Source organism: Oncorhynchus masou, unplaced genomic scaffold, assembly GCF_036934945.1.
Source record: "Oncorhynchus masou masou isolate Uvic2021 unplaced genomic scaffold, UVic_Omas_1.1 unplaced_scaffold_1175, whole genome shotgun sequence".
Classification (NCBI taxonomy): Eukaryota; Metazoa; Chordata; class Actinopteri; order Salmoniformes; family Salmonidae; genus Oncorhynchus; species Oncorhynchus masou.
The window spans coordinates 121,587-132,500 of NW_027001515.1; the positions used below are offsets into that span (position 1 = coordinate 121,587).

General features: G+C 48.3%; 1 protein-coding gene across 2 annotated transcripts in view; it reads right to left on the reverse strand.

Moving 5' to 3' along the window:
* Positions 1-4,079: 4,079 nt before the first annotated feature.
* LOC135529520 (fumarate hydratase, mitochondrial-like) overlaps positions 4,080-10,914 on the reverse strand; it is a 60,466-nt gene continuing 53,631 nt past the window's right edge. Inside the window, exons 9-10 of one of the 2 annotated variants that reach the window (XM_064958207.1) lie at positions 6,573-6,726; positions 4,080-4,307 (exon numbers count right to left, since the gene is read on the reverse strand). In XM_064958207.1, coding sequence (XP_064814279.1) covers positions 4,165-4,307; positions 6,573-6,726 — 297 coding nt within the window. In that variant the 3' untranslated portion in view covers positions 4,080-4,164. Of the gene's footprint in view, positions 4,308-6,572; positions 6,727-7,763; positions 7,836-10,914 lie in introns of those variants that run through there. The other variant, XM_064958208.1, reaches the window with a different exon arrangement.

The following is a 10,914-nucleotide window of genomic DNA, read 5'->3' on the forward strand; positions in this document are numbered from 1 at the left end:
GAAGTCGGAAGTTTACATACACCTTAGCCAAATACATTTAAACTCAGTTTTTCTCAATTTCTGACATTTAATCATAGTAAAACATTCCCTGTCTTAGGTCAGTTAGGATCACCACTTTATTTTAAGAATGTGAAATGTCAGAATAATAGTAGAGAGAATTATTCATTTCAGCTTTTATTCCTTTCATCCCATTCCCAGTGGGTCAGAAGTTTACATACACTCAATTAGTATTTGGTAGCATTGCCTTGAAATTGTTTAACTTGGGTCAAATGTTTTGGCTAGCCTTCCACAAGCTTCCCACAACAAGTTGGGTGAATTAAAAGGGTTAGGGGGTACTGGTGTTCCAGGGTTGGGGGTACTGGATGACCAGAGTTGGGGAACCCTGTTGGGGGTACTGGAGGACCAGAGTTGGGGAACCCTGTTGGGGGTGCTAGAGGACCAGAGTTGGGGAACAGGGTTGGGGGTACTGGAGGACCAGAGTTGGGGAACAGGGTTGGGGGTACTGGAGGACCAGAGTTGGGGAATCCCGTTGGGGGTACTAGAGGACCAGAGTTGGGGAACAGGGTTGGGGGTATTGGAGGACCAGGGTTGGGGAACAGGGTTGGGGAACCCTGTTGGGGGTACTGGAGGACCAGGGTTGGGGGTACTGGAGGACCAGGGTTGGGCTGTTGTGGGTACTGGAGGACCAGGGTTGGGGGTACTGGAGGACCAGAGTTGGGCTGTTGGGGGTACTGGAGGACCAGGGTTGGGCTGTTGGGGGTACTGGAGGACCAGGGTTGGGCTGTTGGGGGTACTGGAGGACCAGAGTTGGGGAACCCTGTTGGGGGTACTGGAGGACCAGAGTTGGGGAACAGGGTTTGGGGTACTGGAGGACCAGAGTTGGGGAACAGGGTTGGGGGTACTGGAGGACCAGAGTTGGGGAACAGGGTTGGGGGTACTAGAGGACCAGAGTTGGGGAACCCTGTTGGGGGTACTGGAGGACCAGAGTTGGGGAACAGGGTTGGGGGTACTGGAGCACCAGGGTTGGGGGTACTGGAGGACCAGGGTTGGGCTGTTGTGGGTACTGGAGGACCAGAGTTGGGGAACCCTGTTGGGGGTACTAGAGGACCAGAGTTGGGGAACCCTGTTAGGGGTACTGGAGGACCAGAGTTGGGGAACCCTGTTAGGGGTACTGGAGGACCAGGGTTGGGCTGTTGGGGGTACTGGAGGACCAGGGTTGGGCTGTTGGGGGTACTGGAGGACCAGGGTTGGGCTGTTGGGGGTACTGGAGGACCAGGGTTGGGGGTACTGGAGGACAAGGGTTGGGGGTACTGGAGGACCCGGGTTGGGGGTACTGGAGGACAAGGGTTGGGGGTACTGGAGGACCCGGGTTGGGGGTACTGGAGGACCAGGGTTGGGGGTACTGGAGGACCAGGGTTGGGGGTACTGGAGGACCAGGGTTGGGGGTACTGGCCTACAGCAACCAGGGGATTCAGGACAGGCAGAGCTGTGACTGACACCAGAGGAGCGCAGGGAGGATTGGGCTGGAAATGGCAACGCTTCATGTCGTAGATGTTGACAGTGAATCCTCTTCTATGGGTTTAGGACGGTTGATGACTGAGTGGACAGCTCCAAGCTCAGGAAACAGGCCAAATTAGGATTTATTGTATGTTGTTTTTTTTGATTACGGGAAAATGGTACAGTACATCGAGGTTTAACTCGTAAGAGCATTAAATTGTAGCTTCCTTAAGGCAAAACAAATCCCTTTCAGCCACCATGTAACTGTCCTTGGTTCTCTGGTGGAACTCTGGTGATGCTGGGTACTGGAGGACCAGAGTTGGGGAACAGGGTTGGGGAACTCTGGTGATGCTGGGTACTGTAGAACCAGAGTTGGGGAACAGGGTTGGGGAACTCTGGTGATGCTGGGTACTGGAGAACCAGAGTTGGGGAACAGGCTTGGGGAACTCTGGTGATGCTGGGTACTGGAGGACCAGAGTTGGGGAACAGGGTTGGGGAACTCTGGTGATGCCTAATTATCCTGTCCCCAGACCAATGACTTTTCAACAGGAGGCAGGGTGACCTGGGCTGGGGTGTACGTGGGTTGGAGTCCCCCACTAGCAGTAGGCCAATTATTACAGGTGGACTAATGTCATACAGAAGAATTCACTAAAATATACTCTTCCTTGGATCTAATGTCACACCATATTCATTAAAGACATAAATAGATTAATCTTTCTCAGAATGGGGAATGACATATTTCTGGAAATGCAGGAAGTAGATAAATGACCAAGACAATGCAGGAAGTAGATAAATGACCAAGATAATGCAGGAAGTAGATAAATGACCAAGATAATGCAGAAGTAGATAAATGACCAAGACAATGCAGGAAGTAGATAAATGACCAAGACAATGCAGGAAGTAGATAAATGACCAAGACAATGCAGGAAGTAGATAAATGACCAAGACAATGCAGGAAGTAGATAAATGACCAAGACAATGCAGGAAGTAGATAAATGACCAAGATAATGCAGGAAGTAGATAAATGACCAAGATAATGCAGGAAGTAGATAAATGACCAAGATACTGCAGGAAGTAGATAAATGACCAAGATAATGCAGGAAGTAGATAAATGACCAAGATAATAGCTGAACACCTTTCTGAAGGATACCATGTATCCTTATTTTATTTACATGAGAAAGAAATCATTTTTACCGTAATATCTACTGGCCTTCACTGAAGAAGAAACTGAAGTCCAATGTTGAAAAAAATATATACTAAAACAGCAGTCATCTGTCCATAGATCAGGCCTGTCTGTTCTTGCAGAGGAAGGGAACATCTAATTCATAGATCAGGCCTGTCTGTTCCTGCAGAGGAAGGGAACATCTAATTCATAGATCAGGCCTGTCTGTTCCTACAGAGGAAGGGAACATCTAATTCATAGATCAGGCCTGTCTGTTCTTGCAGAGGAAGGGAACATCTAATTCATAGATCAGGCCTGTCTGTTCCTGCAGAGGAAGGGAACATCTAATTCATAGATCAGGCCTGTCTGTTCCTGCAGAGGAAGGAAACATCTAATTCATAGATCAGGCCTGTCTGTTCCTGCAGAGGAAGGGAACATCTAATTCATAGATCAGGCCTGTCTGTTCCTGCAGAGGAAGGGAACATCTAATTTATAGATCAGGCCTGTCTGTTCCTACACTGAGGAAGGGAACATCTAATTCATAGATCAGGCCTGTCTGTTCCTGCAGAGGAAGGGAACATCTAATTCATAGATCAGGCCTGTCTGTTCCTGCAGAGGAAGGAAACATCTAATTCATAGATCAGGCCTGTCTGTTCCTGCAGAGGAAGGGAACATCTAATTCATAGATCAGGCCTGTCTGTTCCTGCAGAGGAAGGGAACATCTAATTCATAGATCAGGCCTGTCTGTTCCTGCAGAGGAAGGGAACATCTAATTTATAGATCAGGCCTGTCTGTTCCTACACTGAGGAAGGGAACATCTAATTCATAGATCAGGCCTGTCTGTTCCTGCAGAGGAAGGGAACATCTAATTCATAGATCAGGCCTGTCTGTTCCTGCAGAGGAAGGGAACATCTAATTCATAGATCAGGCCTGTCTGTTCCTGCAGAGGAAGGGAACATCTAATTCATAGATCAGGCCTGTCTGTTCCTGCAGAGGAAGGGAACATCTAATTCATAGATCAGGCCTGTCTGTTGCTGCAGAGGAAGGGAACATCTAATTCATAGATCAGGCCTGTCTGTTCCTGCAGAGGAAGGAAACATCTAATTTATAGATCAGGCCTGTCTGTTCCTGCAGAGGAAGGGAACATCTAATTCATAGATCAGGCCTGTCCCTGCACTGAGGAAGGGAACAGCTTTGGCTCATTCATCTCCTCTCCTCTCCCCTGGAACTATTCCCCAAGTCGTTGCTGTAAATGACAATGTGTTCTCAGTCAACTGACCTGGTAAAATAAGGTTTAAATAAAATACAACTGTGTTCTCAGTCAATTGACCTGGTAAAATAAGGTTTAAATAAAATACAACAATGTGTTCTCAGTCAACTGACCTGGTAAAATAAGTTTTAAATAAAATACAACAATGTGTTCCAACAAAAACATTTTTTTAATGTTTATATTTGTACAAAGACAAGACATTTATAACCATAGACATTCTGCAGCGTGTCATGTTCTACTTGGGTCCCAGCATCTCGTGTGGCTTGACCCACGCGTCAAACTCTTCTGCTGTCAGGTATCCGAGCTTGATAGCAGTTTCCTTGAGATTTCCTCCCTCTCTGTGAGCCGTCTTGGCAATCTTAGCAGCTTTGTCATAACCTGTTGAGAAGAGAAGAAGTCAGACGTGAAAATACTGAAGCCTCATTAAGACTGAGATTGATGACAAACCATGACCTTCTACTTCCTCAACATCTAAACACTGAAGACCTGAGACTCAGAGAACACAATTAAGGAACCAATAGCAGACCCTCGAAGACGATATACAGTGGGGTAAAAAAGTATTTAGTCAGTCACCAATTGTGCAAGTTCTCCCACTTAAAAAGATGAGGCCTGTAATTTTCATCATAGGTACATGAAAATCATGTATCCAGAAAATCACATTGTAGGATTTTTAATGAATTTATTTGCAAATTATGGTGGAAAATAAGTATTGTATGTGGTCGTGACAGTTGGCGGTCCCAACCGAGACCTCCCGGGTTCTGTAATGTCCCAACCGAGACCTCCCGGGTTCTGTAATGTCCCAACCGAGATCTCCTGGGTTCTGTAATGTCCCAACAGAGACCTCCTGGGTTCTGTAATGTCCCAACAGAGACCTCCCGGGTTCTGTAATGTCCCAACAGAGACCTCCTGGGTTCTGTAATGTCCCAACCGAGATCTCCTGGGTTCTGTAATGTCCCAACAGAGACCTCCTGGGTTCTGTAATGTCCCAACAGAGACCTCCCGGGTTCTGTAATGTCCCAACAGAGACCTCCTGGGTTCTGTAATGTCCCAACAGAGACCTCCCGGGTTCTGTAATGTCCCAACCGAGACCTCCTGGGTTCTGTAATGTCCCAACAGAGACCTCCTGGGTTCTGTAATGTCCCAACAGAGACCTCCTGGGTTCTGTAATGTCCCAACAGAGACCTCCCGGGTTCTGTAACGTCCCAACAGAGACCTCCTGGGTTCTGTAATGTCCCAACAGAGACCTCCCGGGTTCTGTAATGTCCCAACAGAGACCTCCTGGGTTCTGTAATGTCCCAACAGAGACCTCCTGGGTTCTGTAATGTCCCAACAGAGACCTCCTGGGTTCTGTAATGTCCCAACAGAGACCTCCTGGGTTCTGTAATGTCCCAATTCAATACGTAGTGCAAAACGTCTGACCGGAGCCAAGAGGGGAGACAGGTGCAGCAGGGTCTGATGGGGCTCATGATAACCACAGTGTCTGACAGGGGAGAGAGGACATGACACTATCTCCACTCCCACCAGCAGACTCCCTACACACTAAGCCACCAGACAGAGGGTGGACTCCCTACACACTGAGCCACCAGACAGAGGGTGGACTCCCTACACACTAAGCCACCAGACAGAGGGTGGACTCCCTACACACTAAGCCACCAGACAGAGGGTGGACTCCCTACACACTGAGCCACCAGACAGAGGGTGGACTCCCTACACACTGAGCCACCAGACAGAGGGTGGACTCCCTACACACTAAGCCACCAGACAGAGGGTGGACTCCCTACACACTAAGCCACCAGACAGAGTGGACTCCCTACACACTGAGCCACCAGACAGAGTGGACTGTCTCAGTAGGACTCCATCTACTGCAGTAAACAGACTCACTGTGCTGTAGAGCAAAACATCTCATTGACAATACTCACATTACAGTCTGGTGAATCTCAGCACTGTTGAAACGTGGGACTGTGAGTTACTGCCCTCTAGTGGTTACAAGCGAAAGACCGATGGATAACCTGTTGATTTCTCCTGCAGTTGTATTCTAAACAGTAAATCAAATGGATTTATAAAGCCCTTTTTACATCAGCTCATATCTCAAAGTGCTGTACAAAACCACCAAATAATGCAGGTGTAGAAGCACGGCGGCTGGGAAAAACTCCCTAGAAAGGCCAAAACCTAGGAAGAAACCTAGAGAGGAACCAGGCTATGAGGGGTGGCCAGTCCTCTTCTGGCTGTGCCGGGTGGAGATTAGAAACCTAGAGAGGAACCAGGCTATGTGGGGTGGCCAGTCCTCTTCTGGCTGTGCCGGGTGGAGATTAGAAACCTAGAGAGGAACCAGGCTATGAGGGGTGGCCAGTCCTCTTCTGGCTGTGCCGGGTGGAGATTATAACAGAACATGGCCAAGATGTTCAAATGTTCATAAATGACCAGCATGGTCAAATAATAATAATCACAGTAGTTGTAGAGGGCGCAACAGGTCAGCACCTCAGGAGTAAATGTCAGTTGGCTTTTCATAGCCGATCATTCAGAGTATCTCTACCGCTCCTGCTGTCTCTAGAGAGCAGATATCTAGATCTCGTTCATGACTTCTGGTCCCCTGCTGTATGTACGTACACTACTTGGAAGCACATACGGTACTACGACACATACCTATGTGTGGGTTGAGGGCGGTGACCAGCATCAAGGACTCGTTCATGAGTTTGTTGATCCTGTCGATGTTCGCTTCAATGCCCACCACACAGTTATCAGTGAAGGAGACTGAGGCATCCCCCAGCAGCCTGGCCGAGTTCAACACGTTCTTAATCTGGGAGGAGGAGGAGAGAGGAGGAGTTACAATATGACTGAGGCATCCCCCAGCAGCCTGGCTGAGTTCAACACTTAATCTGGGAGGAGGAGGAGAGAGGAGGAGTTACATTATGACTGAGGCATCCCCAGCAGCCTGGCTGAGTTCAACACTTAATCTGGGAGGAGGAGGAGAGAGGAGGAGTTACATTATGACTGAGGCATCCCCCAGCAGCCTGGCTGAGTTCAACACTTAATCTGGGAGGAGGAGGAGGAGAGAGGAGTTACATTATGACTGAGGCATCCCCCAGCAGCCTGGCTGAGTTCAACACGTTCTTAATCTGGGAGGAGGAGGAGAGAGGAGGAGTTACATTATGACTGAGGCATCCCCCAGCAGCCTGGCCGAGTTCAACACGTTCTTAATCTGGGAGGAGGAGGAGAGAGGAGGAGTTACATTATGACTGAGGCATCCCCCAGCAGCCTGGCCGAGTTCAACACTTAATCTGGGAGGAGGAGAGAGGAGGAGTTACATTATGACTGAGGCATCCCCCAGCAGCCTGGCTGAGTTCAACACTTAATCTGGGAGGAGGAGGAGAGAGGAGGAGTTACATTATGACTGAGGCATCCCCCAGCAGCCTGGCTGAGTTCAACACTTAATCTGGGAGGAGGAGGAGAGAGGAGGAGTTACATTATGACTGAGGCATCCCCCAGCAGCCTGGCTGAGTTCAACACTTAATCTGGGAGGAGGAGGAGGAGAGAGGAGTTACATTATGACTGAGGCATCCCCCAGCAGCCTGGCCGAGTTCAACACGTTCTTAATCTGGGAGGAGGAGGAGAGAGGAGGAGTTACATTATGACTGAGGCATCCCCCAGCAGCCTGGCCGAGTTCAACACTTAATCTGGGAGGAGGAGAGAGGAGGAGTTACATTATGACTGAGGCATCCCCCAGCAGCCTGGCTGAGTTCAACACTTAATCTGGGAGGAGGAAGAGAGAGGAGTTACATTATGACTGAGGCATCCCCCAGCAGCCTGGCTGAGTTCAACACTTAATCTGGGAGGAGGAGGAGAGAGGAGTTACATTATGACTGAGGCATCCCCCAGCAGCCTGGCCGAGTTCAACACGTTCTTAATCTAGGAGGAGAGAGGAGGAGTTACATTATGACTGAGGCATCCCCCAGCAGCCTGGCCGAGTTCAACACTTAATCTGGGAGGAGGAGAGAGGAGGAGTTACATTATGACTGAGGCATCCCCCAGCAGCCTGGCCGAGTTCAACACTTAATCTGGGAGGAGGAGAGGAGTTACATTATGACTGAGGCATCCCCCAGCAGCCTGGCTGAGTTCAACACTTAATCTGGGAGGAGGAGAGAGGAGGAGTTACATTATGACTGAGGCATCCCCCAGCAGCCTGGCTGAGTTCAACACTTAATCTGGGAGGAGGAGGAGGAGAGAGGAGTTACATTATGACTGAGGCATCCCCCAGCAGCCTGGCCGAGTTCAACACTTAATCTGGGAGGAGGAGGAGAGAGGAGGAGTTACATTATGACTGAGGCATCCCCCAGCAGCCTGGCTGAGTTCAACACTTAATCTGGGAGGAGGAGGAGAGAGGAGGAGTTACATTATGACTGAGGCATCCCCCAGCAGCCTGGCCGAGTTCAAACCTTAATCTGGGAGGAGGAGAGGAGAGGAGGAGTTACATTATGACTGAGGCATCCCCCAGCAGCCTGGCCGAGTTCAACACTTAATCTGGGAGGAGGAGAGAGGAGGAGTTACATTATGACTGAGGCATCCCCCAGCAGCCTGGCTGAGTTCAACACTTAATCTGGGAGGAGGAGAGAGGAGGAGTTACATTATGACTGAGGCATCCCCCAGCAGCCTGGCCGAGTTCAAACCTTAATCTGGGAGGAGGAGGAGGAGTTAAGGCCTCTGCATGCTTCCCATCCAAAACAGTTAGGAACAGTTTGTGATACAGTACCAGTCAAATGTTTGGACACAACTTCCCATTCCAGGATTTTTTTTCTTTATATTTACTATTTTCTACATTGTAGAATAATAGTGAAGACATCAAAACTATTAAATAACACATATGGAATCATGTCGTAACCAACTAAGAAAAAAAAAAAAGTGTTAAACAAATCAAAATATATTTGAGATTCTTCCACCCTTTGCCTTGATGACAGCTTTGCAAACCGTCGATGGCCAGTGATCACGCTGGAGAAGGGTGCTCTTCACGGATGAATCCCAGGTTCAACTGTACCGGGCAGATGGCAGACAGCCCTGTCGATGAGAATGGGGACGTGCTCCGGTCCTCCTTTTCCTGTAGTCCACAATCATCTCTTTAGTCTTGGTTATGTTGAGGGATAGGTTGTTATTCTAGCACCACCAGGCCAGGTAACTGACCTCCTCCCTAGTAGCTAAGACGGGGAGAAGTCTGTCTATAATAAAGCGCTGATCTGCCTTCTTAACAACACTATCAACAAGGCAGGTCCTACAGGCCCTAGTTTCTACCTTCTTAACAGCACTATCAACAAGGCAGGTCCTATAGGTCCTAGTTTCTAACTTCTTAACAACACTATCAACAAGGCAGGCCCTAGTTTCTACCTTCTTAACAACACTATCAACAAGGCAGGTCCTACAGGCCCTAGTTTCTACCTTCTCAACAACACTATCAACAAGGCAGGTCCAACAGGCCCTAGTTTCTACCTTCTTAACAACACTATCAACAAGGCAGGTCCTACAGGCCCTAGTTTCTACCTTCTTAACAACACTATCAACAAGGCAGGTCCTACAGGCCCTAGTTTCTACCTTCTTAACAACACTATCAACAAGGCAGGTCCTACAGGCCCTAGTTTCTACCTTCTTAACAACACTATCAACAAGGCAGGTCCTACAGGCCCTAGTTTCTACCTTCTTAACAGCACTATCAACAAGGCAGGTCCTACAGGCCCTAGTTTCTACCTTCTTAACAACACTATCAACAAGGCAGGTCCTACAGGCCCTAGTTTCTACCTTCTTAACAACACTATCAACAAGGCAGGTCCTACAGGCCCTAGTTTCTACCTTCTTAACAACACTATCAACAAGGCAGGTCCTACAGGCCCTAGTTTCTACCTTCTTAACAACACTATCAACAAGGCAGGTCCTACAGTCCCTAGTTTCTACCTTCTTAACAACACTATCAACAAGGCAGGTCCTACAGGCCCTAGTTTCTACCTTCTTAACAACACTATCAACAAGGCAAGTCCTACAGGCCCTAGTTTCTACCTTCTTAACAACACAATCAACAAGGCAGGTCCTACAGGCCCTAGTTTCTACCATCTTAACAACACTATCAACAAGGCAGGTCCTACAGGCCCTAGTTTCTGCCTTCTTAACAACACTATCAACAAGGCAGGTCCTACAGGCCCTAGTTTCTGCCTTCTTAACAGCACTATCAACAAGGCAGGTCCTACAGGCCCTAGTTTCTACCTTCTTAACAACACTATCAACAAGGCAGGTCCTACAGGCCCTAGTTTCTACCTTCTTAACAACACTATCAACAAGGCAGGTCCTACAGGCCCTAGTTTCTACCTTCTTAACAACACTATCAACAAGGCAGGTCCTACAGGCCCTAGTTTCTACCTTCTTAACAACACTATCAACAAGGCAGGTCCTACAGGCCCTAGTTTCTACCTTCTTAACAACACTATCAACAAGGCAGGTCCTACAGGCCCTAGTTTCTACCTTCTTAACAACACTATCAACAAGGCAGGTCCTACAGGCCCTAGTTTCTACCTTCTTAACAACACTATCAACAAGGCAGGTCCTACAGGCCCTAGTTTCTACCTTCTCAACAACACTATCAACAAGGCAGGTCCAACAGGCCCTAGTTTCTACCTTCTTAACAACACTATCAACAAGGCAGGTCCAACAGGCCCTAGTTTCTACCTTCTTAACAACACTATCAACAAGGCAGATCCTACAGGCCCTAGTTTCTACCTTCTTAACAACACGATCAACAAGGCAGGTCCTACAGGCCCTAGTTTCTACCTTAACAACACTATCAACAAGGCAGGTCCTACAGGCCCTAGTTTCTACCTTCTTAACAACACTATCAACAAGGCAGGTCCAACAGGCCCTAGTTTCTACCTTCTTAACAACACTATCAACAAGGCAGATCCTACAGACCCTAGTTTCTACCTTCTTAACAACACTATCAACAAGGCAGGTCCTA